Source organism: Heloderma suspectum, chromosome 5 (genome assembly GCF_057233095.1).
Source record: "Heloderma suspectum isolate Gila_16-S chromosome 5, 16-S_ref, whole genome shotgun sequence".
NCBI lineage: Eukaryota > Metazoa > Chordata > Lepidosauria > Squamata > Helodermatidae > Heloderma > Heloderma suspectum.
Genome location: NC_139462.1, coordinates 98359933 through 98379394, shown reverse-complemented (window position 1 = coordinate 98379394; position 19462 = coordinate 98359933). Strand labels below are relative to the sequence as shown.

The window sequence follows — 19462 nt, the reverse complement described above, 5'->3', positions numbered from 1 at the left end:
GTGTATAAAATTATGCGTGATGTGGGGAATGTGGATAGGGAGACATTTTTCTCCCTCTCTCATGATACTAGAATCTAGGGTTATCCCATGAAGCTGATTGGTGGGAGATTCAGGACAGATAAAAGGAAGTACTTCTTCACATAGTGCATAGTTAAACTATAGAATCTGCTACCACAAGACATAGTGATGGCCACCAATTTGGATGGCTTTTAAAGGGGGTTAGAGAAATTCCTGGAGGAAAAGGCTATCAATGGCTACTAGTCCTGATGGCTCTATGCTGCCTCCATATCAGAGGCAGTATGGCTATGTGCATCAGTTGCTGGGGAACGTGGGCAGGAAGGTACTGTTGCACTCATGTCCTGCTTCTGGGTTTCCCTTTGGGCAGCTGGTTGGCCATTGTGTGAACAGAATGCTGGACTAGATAGACCCTTGGTCTGATCCAGCAAGGCTCTTCTTATGTTCTTACATTCTTATGACAGTGAAGCAACCCACATCCATTGCCAACTCTTGCAAACCCAAAGGCTTATGTGTGGAAAGAGTGCCCTAGAACTGTAATAGTTAAATAAAGAGGATTATCCCATTCTAATGCCAGGTGAGGCTTGGAAGGGCAGTCCCATAGATTGCAGGGACACCTTGCATCAAATGTCTAGGACAGGGGACAGGTTTTGTTTGTAGCTTTTTTTTATCCCATATAGAAATCTTTATTTAAAAAAATACTTATTCATTTAAAACATTTCTATATGGCCCTTCAATTCAGAGTTTCCAAGGCAGTTTGTAAAAATACAATAAAACCAAGTTCACAACAGTAAGGGAGCAATCCCATGGCCCCTAGATAGCATCTGATAATACGGCTTCCCGGTTCCAAGGTTGAAAACAGCACCCCAACCTCAGAGGGGGGAATTGGAAATCCAACCCCCTCCTCTCCCTTGCAGCCAACACAGAAAGAACTGCATCAGCTGCTCTCCAAGGTCAGAAAAGAGGGGAGAAAGGGGGCATTTCAGTGGGCGGAGAAGGGAGGCGACTAGGGAGGCCAGGATATGAGCTGTTCTGAGGCCTCTCCAACCTCCTTCCCTCCCCCTCAGAAACTCCTTCCTTAGACCGGCAAAAAAAAGCCTGTCTAGTGAAAAATGCAGGGTGGGAGGATGGAGAGGCAAAGATCACCTCTACCACCCCTCCTGCCCTGCACAGAATGACAGTAAGCCTCTGAGTTCAGGGGCTTACCAACATTGAGAGTGCAACACATAGGACTGCACCCTAAAAGGCAGCGCTAAAATTATAACAATATATTTTTTAAAAAAAACAATCAGTGGCTAAAAGCCTGGAAAAATGAAAAGGTCTTTTCCTGGTGCCTAAAAGACATTAACACAGGCTCTAGGCGAGCCTCTCGGGAGAGGTTTCCACAAGTGGAGTGCCACAACTGAAAAGGCCCTCTTTCCCCTGCAAGGCACGTGAATTAGGCCTTCTCCTACAGCAGGAACAGGCAACTGGAAAGCTACGGGCTATAACTGGCCCCTGGAGTATTCCCATCTGGCCCAGTGGAGTTGCCCAAGGACCGCCTCCCCAACCCAATATTCACCTCAGCCTCGTTTTCTGGCTAATATTGTCATATTGGCCCTTTGCTCACACTTGATTCTTTGTGGCTGGCTACATGATGACATGGCCCAACTACCACCATTAGTCCAAATTGTGGATTTGGATTTGAGGATTTTCTCCAGCCCTTTACAATTCAGATGGCCATTTTTATCTGGCAAGCATCTAGGGTCCCAGGCACAAATAGCACAAAATCATAATATTTTGTATAAGCGTTATCAAATGTTTTACTGTTCTTAGCCTTTGTGGGATATTTATTTAAGGGAGCAATCCTATCAAGATTGACGGTCGCCTCCGACCCAGGGGCGACCGCCTACCGAGTGCAGGGCAGGAGGAGAGGTGAGGAGCGGATCTCCTCCTCGCTCCCCCAGCCCTGCTTTCGTGGCTAGACAGTGGATTTTGGCTGTCTAGCCGCACAACCTCAGAGCGTGGGGAGCAGTGGCCGGATGACACATACGATGTGTCGTCCTGGATTTCTGACTTCCCCACCCCGGCCTGCCCCCGGGAATACCCCGTTTTGACCTCTCCGCGCTGCTCTTACAATCACGGAGTACAGGGCCAATCCGCACTGCCTATGAGGCGGTGCAGGAGGGGGTGGGGGTTGGTTTTCCAGGAACTGACCTATCGTATGGCCGTCTAGCCACTGACTAGCGGCCACAGGATTGCGCCCTAAGTCTTTCAATGGCAGTAAAAGATCCACTGTGCTTTCTATGCCTAAAGGTCATGAAACCAAAGCAATGTTAAACAACTCCGGGTCTCGTTACAAGCGAAGTAAACTAGAGAAGAGGGTGAACGGCGATATCATCTGGTGTGTTCTGCTTCTAGTTGTGATGTGCTTTATAGCAGCAGTGGGTAAGTTAAGAGTTAAGATCCAATCAACAAAGTAGGATATTCTCTCTTCCTAGGGTTGATTGGGTCTCTCTCTTTTCAGGATTTTGAGATGGAGCTTTGGGGGGGTGGGGGTGGTCCATCACAACTGCCTATCTGCAGCACGATACAGCTGCTGGCTCTTCTGTAGCAGCCTTTTGTTCAGGTACAGACTGGACTCCTCACTGCTTGCATCCAGATGACTAGCCCTGACCTGGGCCTTGCAACTTGTCTGGACTGTCAGGAGCAAAGTTCCCACGAATCTCCTCAAGACACAGCAGCTTAGTTTCACTTTAGTAGTTTTCTCACAAATATGTCCTCATCCTCCCTCAGTGATCCTTCAAGTTCCTGCATAGTTAAGCCAGAAGATTTTTGGCCCCAAAGCCCACATGTTGGCACTCCTTGCCTAACGTAGCGTGCCCCAGTCCTGATTTATTGATCTTTGGAATACCATACAGGTCTTTCCTATTCGCATTCATGCATTGAATGAAGAAGCAGTTACATCTTTGATTTTTATGTTACTTCTTATTGTATTTTATGTAAATATGCCTCGATTTCTTTGGAGAGTGGGTGCATATTTTGAAATCTAAGTATTATTAATGATGTCCATTAAGCCTTCTGCAACAACATGCAGAATCATCGGTCTTTATCTGCTATATCCTTTCTCTCACTACTCTCCCTTGTGATTCTCTTTAAGTAGCTATCAACCCTTCCTTGTTGGTTGTTTTGAAGGCCTTACAGCACAATCCTATGCACGTTTACTCTGAAGTAAGCCTGTCTGAATTCAGTGGGATTTACTTCCAGGTAAGTGTGTACAGGATTGCTGCCTAAATGGTTTCTGTTTGAGTTCTATTTACAGAGAGCTCCCTTACAAAACAACATGTTTAGATGTTTGGTTAACATGGTGAACCAATGGCTGATTTCATTTGCCACTGTATCTCAGTGGGAGAGCACGTGTTTCATTCCAGAATCGATCCCTGCCATCTCTAGCTAAATGATGGGGTAGCAGATGATGCGAAAGACCCCTGAGACCCTGGGGAGCTGTTGCCAGACAGAGTCGACAGCAATAGGTTAGATCAGGGGTGAGCAACTTGTGGGCTTCCAGATGTTGTTAGGCCACAACTCCCAGCATCTCTCACCATTGGCTATGTTGCATGGGGGTGATGGGAGTTGCAGTCCAGCAACATCTGGAGGGCCACAATTTGCTCACCCTTGAGCTAGATGGTCAATATTGTCTGACCTGGTATAAAGCAGCTTCTTATATTCCTAAATCCAATATGATTTTAACCCATGGGTATTAATGAGAGAGATTGCTCCATATAGCTGTATCAGTATTGTTGTTGTTGTTCAGTCGTTAAGTCGTGTCCGACTCTTCGTGACCCCATGGACCATAGCATACCAGGCCTTCCTATCCTCCGCTCTCTCCCAGAGTGTGCTCAAGTTCATATTCATTGCATCGGTGATGGTGATGCTATCTAGCCATCTCATCCTCTGCCGTCCCCTTCTCCTTTTGCCTTCAATCTTTCCCAGCATCAGGGTCTTTTCCAGTGACTTTTCTCTTCGCATTAGGTGGCCAAAATATTTGAGCTTCAGTTTCAGTATCTGTCCTAATGAGCAGTCAGGGTTGATTTCCTTTAGGATTGACTGATTTGCCCTCCTTGCAGTCCAGGGGACTTGTAAGATCACCACAGACGGGGCTCCAAGATCACCACAGACGGTGACTGTAGCCATGAAATTAAAAGACGCTTGCTCCTTGGGAGGAAAGCTATGGCAAACCTAGACAGCATAGTAAGAAGCAGAGACATCACCTTGCCGACAAAGGTCCATCTAATCAAAGCTATGGCTTTCCCAGTAGTAATGTATGGCTGTGAGAGCTGGACTATAAGGAAGGCTGAGCGCCGAAGAATTGATGCTTTCGAACTGTGGTGCTGGAGAAGACTCTTACGAGTGCCCTGGACTGCAAGGAGGTCCAATCAGTCCATCCTAAAGGAAATCAACCCTGACTGCTCATTGGAAGGACAGATACTGAAGCTGAAGCTCAAATATTTTGTCCACCTAATGCAAAGAGAAAACTCTCTGGAAAAGACCCTGATGCTGGGAAAGACTGAAGGCAAAAGGAGAAGGGGACGGCAGAGGATGAGATGGCTAGATAGCATCACCTATGCAATGAATATGAACTTGAGCACGCTCCGGGAGAGAGCGCAGGACAGGAAGGCCTGGCGTGTTATGGTCCATGGGGTCACGAAGAGTTGGACACGACTGAACGACTGAACAACAAAAGTCTACTTAGGACTTATAGCCATAGCTTAAATTACAGTTTAGTCTTCAGATGATTTTTAAAAACCCATAAAGCCAGGGTAGTTTAGAAGCTGTTTGATACTTGGCTTACTGCTATCATTGCATTAAGCGACAATGGCATTTGTAGTCCTCCTTTGCTAAATGTTTCTGTGTTTTCTTTTTAAAGGTCATGGATTTTGGTTAAGCAGCCATTCAGATCCACCTTTCTACAGTAGCGGAAAACAAATTTCTCCAACCTGGGGAGGCTTTTTAAAGTTTTGGACAATGATTATTTTGTTACAGGTAATTTCACAGCTTGCTCAGGCTATGCTACTTAATGTATATCATTGTAAAGCTGGAATAACCTGAATTTGTTAAAAGTGTTCTAGACCTTTTCTGGCCTCATGAGCAACCCATACTGAATTCATTTCTCCTTTTTTGGTTTGACAGGTCTTGATCCCGATTTCTCTTTATGTTTCTATTGAATTTGTCAAATTGGGCCACATCTATTTTATCCAGAATGACATTGATTTGTATGATGAAGCCACAGACACCAGGATTCAGTGTGGATCACTTAATATTGCTGAAAACCTTGGGCAGATACAGTATATTTTCTCTGATAAGACTGGAACCCTCACTGAGAATAAAATGGTTTTTCGGCGATGCAGCATTGCGGGACGGGAATACGGCCATGAAGAGAACGGTAAGGCTGAGGCAGAGTGACAAATTGGTGCTTGAGTGTGGTGGCAAGAGCTGGAAAGTTTAACTAGCAGCCTCATCCTTGACCTAATGAGGCGGACAGCCATCATTGCCTTCTCCATCGCCTCCCATTCACCTGCTGGGATTGGGGCCTTCCCCCCCTCACAGAGGTTATTAAAACCAATTGCCCTGTCAGTAGGAGACGAAGAACATAAGAAGAGCCATGCTGGATCAGACCCAGGGTCCATCTACTCCAGCATTCTGTTCACACAGTGACCAACCAGCTGTCGACCAGGAACCCACAAGCAGGACATGAGCGCAACAGCACTCTCCTGCCCATGTTCCCCAGCAACTGGTGTACATAGGCTCACTGCCTCTGGTACTGAAGGTAGACTAGTAGCCAGTGATAGCCTTTTCCTCCAGGAATTTGTCTAACCCCCTTTTAAGACCATCTGAAATGGTGGCCATCACTACTTCCTGTGGTAGCGAATTCCATAGTTTAACTATGTGCTGTGTGAAGAAGTACTTCCTCTTATCTGTCCTGAATCTCCCACTAATCAGCTTCATGGGATGACCTGGGGTTCTAGTATTTTGAGAGAGGGAGAAAAATGTCTCCCTATCCACATTCTCCACACCATGCAGAATGTTGTAGACCTCTATCATGTCTCCCCTTACCCTCCTTTTTTCCAGGCTAAACAATCCCAGCTGTTGTAACCTTCTCTCATAGGGGAGATGCTCCAGCCCCTTGATCATTTTAGTTGCCCTTTTCTGCACCTTTTCCAGCTCTACAATATCTTTTTTTAGGTGTAGTGACCAGAACGGTACACAGTATTCCAAGTGTGGTTGCACCATAGATTTGTATAGGGGCAGTATGACATTGGCAGTTTCATTCTCAATCCGTTTTCTAATGATGCCTAACATTTTCTAATTATGCCTAACATGGAGTTTGCTTTTTTTTACAGCAGCTGCACACTGGGTTGACATCTTCACTGAGATGTCCACCACAACCCCAAGATCTCTTTCCTGGTCAGTCACTGCTAGCTCAGATCCAATCAGGCTATATTTGAAGTTGGGATTTTTTGCCCCAACATGCATCACTTTACACTTGCTTACATTGAACCACATTTGCCATTTAGATGATCCTTTTGGAGCTCTTCACAATCCCTTTCTGTTTCAACCACCCTAAATAATTTGGTGTCATCCACAAACTTGGCCACTTCACTGCTCACTCCTAATTCCAGATCATTTATGAACAGGTTGAAAAGCATTGGTCCTAATACAGATCCCTGTGGGACCCAGCTATTTACTTCCCTCCATTGGGAGAATTTACCATTTATTTCTACTCTCTGCTTTCTGTTCTTTAACCAGTTACTGATCCATAACGGGACCTGTCCTCTTATTCCATGACTATTAAGTTTTCTCAGGAGTCTTTGCTGTGGGTCTTTGTCAAAAGCCTTTTGGATGTCCAATGTCTCCTGGATCACCCCATCTACATGTTTATTGACACTCTCAAAGAACTCTAAAAGGTAGAGAGTGAGACAGGACTTATCTTTGTGGAAGCTGTGTTGATTCTTTTTCAGCAGGGCTTGTCCTTCTATATGCATACTAATTTATCGTTAATAATGTCTTCAACCAATTTACCCGGAAAAGAAATTAAGCTAACTGGCCTGTAATTTCCCAGATCCCCCCTGAATTCCTTTTTGAAAATTGGGGTTACATTGGCCATCTAACAGTCCTCTGGTATAGAGGCTGATCTTAGGGACATTTTGCATACTTTGGCTAGAAGATCATCAATTTCATATTTGAGTTCTTTGAGAACTCTAGGATGGATACCATCTGGGCCCAGTGATTTATTTGCTTTCAGTTTATCAATAAAGTTGAGAACTTCATCTTTTGTCACTACTGTTTCCCTCAGTTCCTCAGACTCCCTTCGTGAAGACATCAGTTCAGGCACAGGTATCTGTTCTACGTCTTCTGCAGTGAAGACGGATGAAAAGAATTCATTCAGCTTCTCTGCAATCTCCTTGTCCTCCTTCAGTACTCCTTTAACTCTATTGTCATCCAATGATCCAACTGCCTCCCTAGCTGGTTTTCTGCTTCTGATATATTTAAAGAATTCTTTATTGTTGGCCTTGATGTTGTTAGCGATATGCTCTTAAAAATGGTTTTTTGCATCCCTTATTGTCTGCTTGCATCGTCTTTGTGCAAGCTTGTGCTACCTTTTGTTTTCCTCACTTGGGCAAGACTTCCATTTTCTGAAAGAAGCTCTCTTTTCTCTAATAGCTCCCTTAACACTGCTCGTTTACCATGCTGGCGACCTCTTGGACTTGGCGCTACCTTAACCTGTGGTATACATTTTAGCTGGGCTTCTATTATTGTGGTTTTGAGTAATCTCCAAGCATTTTGAAGGGATTTAATCCTTTTGACTCCCCCTTTTAGCTTCCGTTTCACCAGTTCCCTCATTTTAGAGAAGTTTCCTCTTTTGAAGTCAAATGTGATTGTTCTGGACCTCCTCGGCAATTTTCCATTTAAATATATCTTAAATCTGATAGCACTGTGATCACTGTTTCCAAGTGGTTCAACAACATTTACATCTCGTACTAGGTCCTGGGCGACACCACTTAGGATTAATCCAAGGTCGCCTCCCCTCTGGTCAGTTCCATGACCAACTATTCTAGGGCACAATAATTTAGAGCATCTAGAAATTTATCTTCTTCTTCATGGCTGGAACATGCATTTATCCAAATGTGGGGGTAATTGAAGTCGCCCATTATTACACTTCCTTGTTTGGAGGCCTCCCTGATTTGGGTTTCCATCTCAAGGTCACTCTGAACATTCTGGTCTGGGGGACGATAGCATGTTCCTACCACTACATTAGTTTTAGAGCCTGGTATTGTCACCCACAGAGCTTCTGTGGAAGAACCTATCCCTTTTAGGTGTTCTAGTCTGCACAACACTATGCCCTCTTTGACGTACAGGTAGGGATGGCAGAGAATTCCGCCACAAATTTCAGTGAGGCCGAATGCATTGGCATTCAGCCCCCCAAAATCCATGGCGGAACAGCCTCCCACCCCCCGCCACCCCGCGGAATTCCCCCCGGAACGAAACTTACCTGCGGTGGCGGCGGCAGCTCCAGTGGCGGTGGCTGGTCTTTCAGCTGCCATTTGTGTCCTGCCAAGCTGCCGTGATAGGCTACGTAAGTATTTACATAGCCTATCACGGCAAAGAGCAGGGACGCAAACGATGGCTGCTATGCCGTTTGTGCCCCTGCTCTTTCTGTGATAGGCTACGTAAGTATTTATGTAGCCTATCATGGTAAAGGCAGCCACGCAAATGGTTGCCATTTGCGTGGCTGCCTTTACCATGATAGGCTATGTAAATACTTACGTAGCCTATCACGGCAGCCTGTCAGGATGCAAATGGCGGCTGCTACGGCAGCCACCATTTGCGTCCGCAGCAGCCTGGCCACGGCCGGAACTCTGGCTGTGGATGGCCCTGGCCGGTGGCTCTGTGGAGCCACCGCGGAACAGAGCCAGCCAGGGAGGATTCCGGGGGGAGGGACGGAGCACCTCCCCCCCACCGCGAATCACACCTGCGAAAAAGTAAGTGACTTTCATACATCCCTACGTACAGGGCAACACCTCCCGCAGTACGCCCTTCCCTGTCCTTACTATAGAGTTTATATCCAGGGATGACCGTATCCCACTGGTTCTCTCTCCTCCACCAGGTTTCTGTAATGCCCACTATATCCAGGTTTTCCTTTAAAATCAAGTGCTCCAACTCTCCCATTTTGGTGCGGAGGCTTCTAGCATTTGCATAGAAACACCTATACATGGTATCCTTCCCCAGATGACTCTGGCGTGTGCATCTTTTGCTATGGTACGTTGGCTCCTTTGATTGGCTATTATGTTCTACCATGTGTTCCTGGCCTATTTCCTCCCCTTCTACATTTGGGCAATCAAAAACATTTTCATCTTCATCCCTTTGGGGAGATTTAACCTGAACCTGATGCTTCCCAGCTCCTGTCGGCTTTTGCCCAAGGTTTAGATTAAAAGCTGCTCTGCCACCCTTTTTATGTTTAGCACCAGCAGTCTGGTTTCATTTTGGTTCAAGTGGAGCCCATCCCTCTTGTACAGGCCCAGCTTGTCCCAAAACATTCCCCAGTGCCTAACAAATCTGAACCCCTCCTCCTGGCACCACCATCTCATCCACACATTGAGACTCCTCAGCTTCACTTGTCTAGCTGGCCCTGTGTGTGGAACAGGTAGCATTTCTGAGAAAGCCACCTTGGTGGTCTTGGATTTCAACCTCCTACCTAGCAACCTAAATTTCACTTCCAGGACCTCATTACTACATTTCCCCACATTGTTGGTACCAGCATGGACCACGACCACTGACTCCACCCCATCACTATGAACTAGGCTGTCTAGTTGACACATGATATCCGCAACCTTTGCACCAGTCAGGCAATTCACCATGCGGTCTACATGCTCATCACAAACCCAACTGTCTATGTGTCTAATTAGGGATGTTGTGAGTGCAGTTCCAGGTTGGGGAATTCATCGAGCAACCCCCACCTGCGACCCCCGAACTGCGCCCGCTGAGACGCTGTCCTTGTTCACCCCCCACTCGTGCCCACTCGCGCTCCCCAGTACTCACCGCGAACCCATTTGGTGAGCACCGCCATTTTCGCACCTTTGATTTCTGCATAAAACAGGAAGTTAAAAAAATGCACATATTCAAATATGCACAGTTTGGAGCTGGGAAAGCTAAATATGTGCAATATTAGAGGGATTATACCTCTAATATTGTGCTAATTTAGCTTTCCCAACTCCAAACTGCGCATATTTGAATATGCACATTTTTTTAACTTCCTGTTTTACGCAGAAATCAAAGGCGCGAAAATGGCGGCTCTCACCGAATGGGTTCACGGTGAGTACTGGGGAATGCACCGAACTTGTGGGTGGCTCGAGCACAGGTTTGGGGGGATGCAAGCAGGGGCACTGCTTCAGCGTGTGCCTGGAGAACCCAAACTAGGGTGAGTTCTTACACCCCTATGTCTAATGATCAAATCTCCCCCGTACCACAAGCCCCACTCCCCCCGGAGGCACATTCTCAGCACAAGAGGATATTTGTTCATCTTCTGAGGAATGGGTCCCTTCTAAGGGATCATTTTCCTCTTCCTCAGAATGATGCCCTCCTTAACTGAGACCAGCATTCCCCCTGACAGCAGAGGAGTTGTCACCCTGGGAGTGGGCCACAGCTAATGGGTCCCTGAAGGTCTCAGCCACCAACCTCTCTGCCTCTCTTAGCTTCTCCAGGTCAGCAACCTTGGCCTCAAGGGAACACACTTGTTCCCTGAGAGCCAGGAGCTCATTACACTGAGCACACACGCACGACTTCTGTCTAGCAGGTAAATAGTTGCACATGTGGCATTCAGTGCAATGCACTGGATAGCCCCCTCCCCACTGCTGGCTTTCTACCTTCATAACTGTTTTTTTGAGGGGGGGTCCCTGGAAAACTTAGTTGTTTGCTATGAGAAGGTGGGGAAACTATTTATAGTTATTTATTTACAGTTACTTACTGTGAAGAAAAAGTAGAGAAACACCAACTCTTTAAATAACCTGTTTTTCTTGCCTTAATGATACATTATTATTCTTACTGATCAAATGTAAGCCACTCTGGGAACCTTGACAGTTGTTCCACTGGAGCAAAATTGCTTTCAATAAATAAACCGCTTCTGAAGCTCAGCCCTTGATTGCTTAGGCAGCTGGCAGCAAGTAACAGATACTAAGGACATTTGGTCTAAAAGCAGCAGCCCCGCCCCCCCCCCCCCTGTCTTTTTCTCCATGGTGTAGTGGCCAAATCAGGTTTTGCCCTTTGGTTGCTGTAACGTGAAGCAACTAAGAGTCAAACTGCGCTTTGTGTGAAATACAAAATGTGTGGCTGACTCTATTTTGGTTTTACTCACAAGGAAGCCCATGGGTCCCAGTTCAGGACCACCACACACAGATACAGGAAGTGTCAACCTTCCCGCTGCAACTTCTTGTTTACCAAAATTCCCTCTGTGGGTTGGGGGGGGGGGGAGGTGCCTAGAGAAAAAAAGAAAAAAAAGCCTCCCGCTTTGCGCACTCAAGCCTCTTTGGATCCTGTCCTTCACATTGAAGTAGTATCACCGGTCTCTTGAGGTTTCCTGTGGTGGCACCCATAGCACCTCTCACTTACAATCCCCCACCTCTATTCAACAGGTATCACTCATAATCTGTATAAACAGATGCACTAGAAAGAGATAGAAATGTTGGAACTGCTAACACAAACTTCACAAAAACAGGGAATGTACCTTTTGATGTGGGCCTTGCTTTAGCTTCTCCTGGGTACATACCACTTTATTGTGTGTTCCTGTGCAGTCTAAGCAAATGCATACAATTCTGAATAGGATGAAAGAATAGAATCATAGAATAGTAGGGTTGGAAGGGGCCTATAATACCATCAAGTCCAGCCCCCTGCTCAATGCAGGAATCTAAGTCAAAGCATCCCTGACAGATGGCTGTCCAGTTTCATCTTGAATGCCTCTAGTGTGGGAGAGCCCACTACCTCGCTAGGTAATTGGTTCCATTGTTGTATTGCTCTAGAAAAGAAATTGAAATCATACACATCACACTCCCATCCATTCAGTAAAAGTTATATAATTTTCTTCTAATGAAGGATAATATCAGGTCAAAAATGAACATTTGCATCTCTACAGGACATGGTTTATAGTTCAATCAAGCTTCCCCAGTGATCACTGCAGAAGTTTGCCCGTTCAAGCAACAAGACCTAATTCTACACAGAATTACAAACTGAATCCATGGCAGTGAAGTATGATTCTTTCAAATATACATGACTGCCATATAAACAGTCGCTTTTATATCTGGGACATCTGAGTTATGAAGCTGGTGATACCCTCTGGTGGTTGTATTTAGAAATCAGGGTTGACAAAAATCAATGAAGTTTAAAAAAAATAGGGGGGAAAGGGATTGTAAAATTCACATTGGATTTTGACATTTTCTCAAAACAATTAGTAAAAAATAGCCTAGGTCAAAGATATCATTATGAATACTAATGATACAACTTCTCATTATATTCTATGAATATGTTAACAGCAGTTTATGGGGATGGGAGATAACCTGATCAGTCCTATTCTGCACTGCAGGTGGTGTACAGAAGTGCATGTTCTCTCTCTCTTGCTCCCTCCCCCCCTCCCCCCTCCCCTTGACCTTGCCTCTCTCTCTCTCTAAGTGCAAAAATAGAGAAGGTCATTGAATAGAGAATTTGGGGAGATGGCGTAGATCTGAACAAGCAGGAGGAGTCTGGATATAAATGCAAGGGATGGGGGGGGGGAATAGAAAGTGAAACCAAAAGCAAACAACGTATTCATGCAGTCCTGACTCCTGAAAGAAACTTCTGCTGCATGTATCCTCCACTGTGTACCTACCCTCTAATGAAACCTACATCTCTGAATATGTATTAAGGTTATATTAAACAATAATGTACTTCTAAAAAAAAATGCTGATTAAGTAGAATCTTTCTCACTAGTGGTTTAAACTGTGATTTAAATAATTAAAATTGAATCCTTCAGAGAAGTGATTCAAATCATGGTTTAAATGATGATTTAAATCTAATCAACCCTGTAAGAAATTGTTTGAAATCATGGAACATAGTGGGCCAGATAACTCTTTTCAATTTTCAATACATTGTCAGAGCAAATCAACCAGAATCAGTAATACTAGTAGGAAGTGATGGCACAAGCATGGATGGCACAAGCCATGAATCCCCTCTACAACCACTTTGGAAGACTGCAGAGTTGTACAAATCCATTCTCCATAGGATTTACCATGTTGTACCAGTATTATTCCATTGTTTTTCTTTAACTCTCTTTTTGGGGGGGACAGGGGAACTGCTCCGACAATACTAAACTTATGGCCTCTTCTGCTGCTTTGCATGCCCTCCCTCGTGGGCTTTTCAACTCCACTCATAAAAGCATATCTGTGTGTTAGGCACATACTGATAAGCTTAGCCTGGTCCTCAGTATCTTTCTGTCTACTCACTTGCTTCCTACTTTGCTGCTGGACCATAAAGCCAGACATGTTTTTTTTAGCTAAATAAACGATTGGCATTTTAAAATATAGTACAAACTCCTTGGTCTTAGCATGGAAGTTTTTATACACATGTAGTCTGAGTTCCTTGTAGATTCTTGGAGAAGATTAGATAGCAAATGGATTCATTCTCCTACCTTATACAACTGTGGTCTTTTCTCTCTACCCCCTCCCCCCGCCTTCTCTCCTAGCTAAGAGGCTAGAAGCATATCTAGACGAGGATGAGGACGAGGATGAGACACAGTCTTATCCTTCACATTCCTCTTTGCCACCTCTGTCCAGATCAAGGTTTTTTAGTCGCAAATCAAGTGCATTTCTGATGAACAAGTCTTTGAGCCGCGTGTTACACAGCACCAGTACCGTGGGCATACCAGCCTTGAGACAACTGGCTTTCAGTAGCCCAATTGTAAGTGTTCCTCGTATCTAAGTCAGCCTTGCACCTAAGTCTACTAAAGCTGTTAGCTCACGTGCCCATACATATCTTTGTTTGCTATTTATGCTTTGAGAGAGAGAAGTGTTACACCCAAATTTTGTAACAGTTAGCTGCCTGCTCGTACAGCAGGGGTGGGGAATCTCTTTTGGCCCGGGGGCCGAATCCAATTTCAGAGAAGCTCTCGGAGAGGGCTGCACTCCGGTGGTGGGCAGGGCTGAAGGCAGAGGGGGTGGGGTCAAAGGCAAGAGGGGTGGGGCCAAAATGCCGGCATATTCTAGCTTCACACTCTTACTGCCAGTAACAAAGCCTTAGGAGGAGCATTTCAGCCATTTAGAATGGGGAAAAAACTGCACAGAAGCCAGGGAACCACCAAATGATCAGCAGTCAGGGGGAAGGAGTGAGGCCAGGGGAAGGGGATGTGGACTCCGCGGGAGCCCAGAGCGCCAGACTGGGTCTTCAGGAGGGCTGAGTTTGGCCTCCAGGCCTGAGTTCCCCCACTCCTCTCACCTTCAGGCAGTTCTGGCCTGGCACAGGTGACCAGGATGGTGGCTGTTTGCAAGATTGTCCTAAGTAAACCTGCTGCCACAAAGAACAATGTTGTCAGCGGCTCCAGCCATTCACCCTCAGCCTCTGTCTATGCTCTGAACACCTGAACTTCCCAGGGACATGGTCCAATCAGTGTGACTGATCAAAAAGGTCTTTCTTAACAAGATGCCATGACAGTGGAAGAATCTGACTGTCCTTATTTTGGCTTGGCCAACAGGAGACTGATGTTGTGCCAGACATGCGACTTGTAACAAAATTTAATCGGATCTCTTTGGAAAATTATACACTGTTTGACTCGGCAGAGCCTATGCCAGAGCTAGTATACATCAATGAATTCTTCACTGCCCTAGCAATTTGCAACACAGTTGTTGTTTCAGCTCCTGGTCAACCGCGTCTAAAGGTAAGTACCCGAGACGTTCTGTAGCACACTTCAGTCTGCTGCAGCATAAAACCTCTTTTTGGTGCCTTGTACTCTTGTTTGCAATGAGAAAATACAAGCTGTCACTGATAGATGAGGTTTCTCCTCCATTGGCTTGTCATGCTTGCCTGGGGAAAGAAACCATGATTTTGGTGGAACTGCATGGTACCATGAGTTTCTACCTAATGCACAGTAAAAGTCAGGCAAAGAGTAAAACTTGACATGGAAACTTTCCATTTCTTTTAGAGAGGGAGGTTTACGGGGGAGAAGTCTAAATTAGAATGAAGTCTAAATTAGTTGATGGAGTGGGTTTTTTTTTAACTGAATGGCCTGCGCATGAAGGACTACCCTCTGGAACTGTGGAGCCTGGTCAGCCCCCAGTTTACCAAGGAGCTGTGGGCTATGAAACAAGCAGGACAAAATGTAGATCATGCAACTCTCCCAGTAACTGACTGAACACAAGAAGAGCACATTATTGGACCTACTCTGTGTCAGTGATGGCCATGATCACATCGTTGGGTAGCTGTATGGCACTATTTTTCTAGGTGATAAAAAGATTAATGAAACAAGACCTTGGTAGATTATGGTAGAAATGTTGGAGGCCTGCTAAGTTTGCAAGCCTCTTTGAGGACAGAATAATTCCTATTCACTCTGAACTTGATGCTGTTACTGAAACAGTTTCTGTGGAGCTGTCCAGAACTCCATTTGGTCTTGTTATATGGGATCATTCTCATATAATGTGAACTAAGTGTTTGGCGGGGTTTGGCCAAACACCTGTTGGTTTGATCCTTGCCCATTCTGGCTCATGCAAGAGGGAGTGGTCCTATCCACCTTGAAGTAAATGGTTGTGTGGCCACTCTGAAGAAACCTTCTGTGGACCCAGAAAATTGTAACAACTATTGCCCAGTTGCCCCTGTTTGGACAATGCACTCAAGAGGATGGACGCAGCTCAACTCCAGGCACTTCTGGATGAAATGGATTATCTGGATCTATTTCAATATGAATTCAAGCCCAGGTATGGCACCAAAACAGCCTTGGTTGCTCTGATGGATAATGTTTTTTTAGGAGGGAGACAAGAGGAATGAGGTCCTGTTGATTCTCCTCTCCTTGATCTCTCAGCTGCTTTTGATACCATCAGCCAGGGTGTCTTACTGGATCAGCTCTGCAGGTTGGAGGTAGGGGATGTTGTGATATAGTGGCTCTGCTCCTAGCTGCAGGGTGAACTTCAGAAAGTAGTAATGGGGGGCTTCTACATATCTCTATGGCACTTGTGCTGTGCATCCCACAAGTTTCCATCTTATCCCCCATGCTCTGTAACATCTATATGAAGCTGTTGGGTGAGGTCATCAGAGGGTTTGGAATAGGGATATACGAAACTCCCCTTACCTGGCTCTGCCAGGTTCTGCTGGGGGGGGAGGCGCTCCGTCCCTCCCCCTGAAATTCTCGCCGGGGGGGGAGGCGCAGAGCGCCTCCCCCCCAGAATCCTAGCCGGCCGGCTCTGCTCCGCAGGGATTCCGCAGAGCCACCGGCAGGCTCCGCCAGCAGCTGGACATCCGACCACTGGCTAGCAGGGACGCAAATGGCGGCGGTCGTAGCCGCCGCCATTTGCGTCCCTGTAGTCAGCCGTGATAGGCTACGTAAAGACTTACGTAGCCTATCACATCTGGATTAAAAAAACAAACAAACGCGCGTACGCAAATGGCGGCGGCTACGGATGTAAATCTTTACATAGCCTATCACGTCTGACTTTAAAAAAAAAAGATCTTCCGGGCAGTGGCGGCTGCAGTAGCAGCTCCGGCAGCGGCTCCGGCAGCGGCGGCTGTGGCGGCTGATTTACCGACCGGCTGCCACCGCCGCCATTTCCAGTGTTAAAAAAAAAAAAGACGTGATAGGCTACGTAAAGATTTACGCAGCCTATCATGGCTAGGTTAAAAAAAAAAAACCCAACGTGATAGGCTACGTAAATCTTTATGAAGCCTATCATGGCTGACTTTTTTAAAAAAAAACCACGCGTACGCAAATGGCGGCGGATACGGCCACCGCCATTTGCGTTCCTTATTTTGGCCCGTCTTAGTCTACGTAAATATTTACGTAGACTAAGACGGCGAAAATAAGGGGGAACGCAAATAGCTATCCACGGGGGGGGCGGGGGGGCAGGCCATTCCGCCACAGATTTCGGGGGGCCGAATGCACTGGCATTCGGCCTCAATGAGATCCGTGGCGGAATTCTCTGCCATCCCTAGTTTGGAATGAAGTGTCATCGGTATGCTGATGGCTCCAAGGCCTGTTTCTCTCTGAGTCAGGTGAGCCTGTGGAGGTGGTAAACTAGAATGTGGATTTTATACTAGACTGGATGAGGAGCAATAAACTGAAGGTGAATTCTGATGAGACAGAGGCACTGTGGGTAGGTGGTTCTCAAGTCCTGGAAATGGGTGTGCAGCCTATTCAGAGTGGGGTTTCACTCCCCCTGAAAGAGCAGGCATGTAGTTCAGAGGTACTCTTTGATTTATCTTTATTTCCCCCCTCCCCTTAAGACAAAAGGGTAAATAGAGTGCATCTGTGTTCCTCTTCTGGGCAGAGACTGTGGATTGTGCTATTTGGATGGCTAATTAGTGATGAATTACTGTTTTACAGAGGCGGTGGTCTTCAGTAGTCAGAATGCCTGTTTTACCCGTGGTTGATTTTAGACATATGTTACAGAAGTTATCATCCCGAAAAATTAGCCCCATGTCTATTCAAGCCACAAGCTCAGGTGAAGCACATTCTGAGAGCCTGAAGAAACGACCGAAGTTGTCTGTTTTTCATGTCAAGTTTCCATCATCTCTGTCTAGTGAAAATAATGTGTCTTCTGAAGGCCCACCAATCACCATAGTACCTCACCATGAAGAAATGGAGCTCTTAAGTTCACTTGATAGCACTAAAGATGGATTGTCCAGTGGACCCTTAAGTTCACTTGATAGCACTAAAGATGGATTGTCCAGTGGACCCTTAAGTTCACTTGATAGCACTAAAGATGTTTTATCCACTGAACCATCAACGCCACCTGAACTGCCTTACGAGGCAGAGAGTCCTGATGAAGCAGCACTAGTCCATGCCGCCAGGGCTTACCAATGCATTTTAAAGGCTAGGAATCCTGAAAAGGTGACAGTAGAACTGGGTCCTTTGGGAACACAAACATTTCCGTTGTTACACATCTTGCCTTTTGACTCCACGCGAAAACGAATGTCTGTAGTGGTTAAGCACCCAATTTTAAACCAGATCGTGGCCTACACAAAAGGGGCAGATTCTGTCATTATGGATTTACTGAAGACCAAACCAGCAGGTATGGATGAGACCTTTTTTTTTTTTACTTTACAAAGTGACACTACAAAGCCTTTTGCCTAACTCAGATTTTTAAACATTGATTAATGTCTGGTTAATGATGTAAGTAATATGAGAAACAGCCATTTTCCACATAAATTCCAATAATCCTTTAATTCTGGGATGGGGAATTCCTGGCCTGCAGGCCTAATCCAGCCTGTGAGAGTTTGGCCTCCATCTACACGCTCCCATCTCCTGGCCCCACTTCCTGTACTAGAGGCTACCAAGGATCTGGGGAAGGGGTGGATCTTATCTCCAACCCCTACTAAGCATGCCACTCCCCCGCCCCCCCCAGTTGAGATGGGGGGCACCGAGCCAAGTGCTACAGCCTCAGGCGATGCTGGCAGCAGTTGCTACAAGTGCTAGCCGGGGCGCTACACACCTGTTCCTTATCGCCCATGTGGGGAACGGGAAGCAGGAGCAATGCCCACTACGCAGTCGGGCGGAGCTTGGAGGAGGTGCTGTGAGCGCTGGCCAAGTGTACTTCGCTTGTCCTTCGCCTTCCCATCCCACAGGCAAGTCGAGGGACAAGCCAGTTCCACAGCCGAAGCACCCGCTGGAAGAACTTCGGCTGTCGCTCCGGCTGCGGACCCGATGATGTCAGGGTCTCATCCGGCCCAGGTGGGGGAGGGGCTGGGGAATCTGGCCCCCGGAGCCAATATGGTTCCCATCCCTGCTTTAAAATGTAGTAACTAAAATTGCTGCCACAACAGAAAGAGCACTTTCAGTTCAGGCCCACCGTTGGTGAAACCTGATACAGGCTGTACTCATTTGACCCATTTAAGCGTGCTGTCAGAAGGTTTTCACCAAGGGAAGCATCCGTTCTCTCATGGGAAAGACATTTACGTTTGCTGAGTTTTAGTACTATTCCTGCTGGGTGAGAAAAGGTGCTGATTTGGTTCTTATTCCATTCCTTGATGTTTTTGATGTTTTAAAATTTTGTTTTATATTTTGATGGGGTTCTCCAGTTTGAGAATTCTTTAGGGATGTCAGAGAATTCCGCAACAGATCTCGGTGAAGCCAAATGCCAGTGCATTTGGCCCCCCGAAATCTGTGGCAGAACAAAGCCCCCCTGCCCCCCACCCCGTGAAAGCCGCACGAAACGGGGCACCTACCTGCTGCCGTTCGTGCTGCTTT

At 46.2% G+C, this 19462-nt stretch overlaps 1 protein-coding gene across 1 annotated transcript in view; it reads left to right on the top strand.

The window, feature by feature from the left end:
• LOC146344178 (phospholipid-transporting ATPase VD-like) overlaps positions 1-19462 on the top strand; it is a 122537-nt gene that overhangs the window by 56534 nt on the left and 46541 nt on the right. Inside the window, exons 13-18 of the mRNA XM_084859776.1 lie at positions 2311-2442; positions 4922-5037; positions 5185-5437; positions 13760-13974; positions 14765-14947; positions 17600-18287. Of these exons, the coding sequence (XP_084715902.1) occupies positions 2311-2442; positions 4922-5037; positions 5185-5437; positions 13760-13974; positions 14765-14947; positions 17600-18287 (1587 nt within the window). The remainder of the gene's footprint in view (positions 1-2310; positions 2443-4921; positions 5038-5184; positions 5438-13759; positions 13975-14764; positions 14948-17599; positions 18288-19462) is intronic.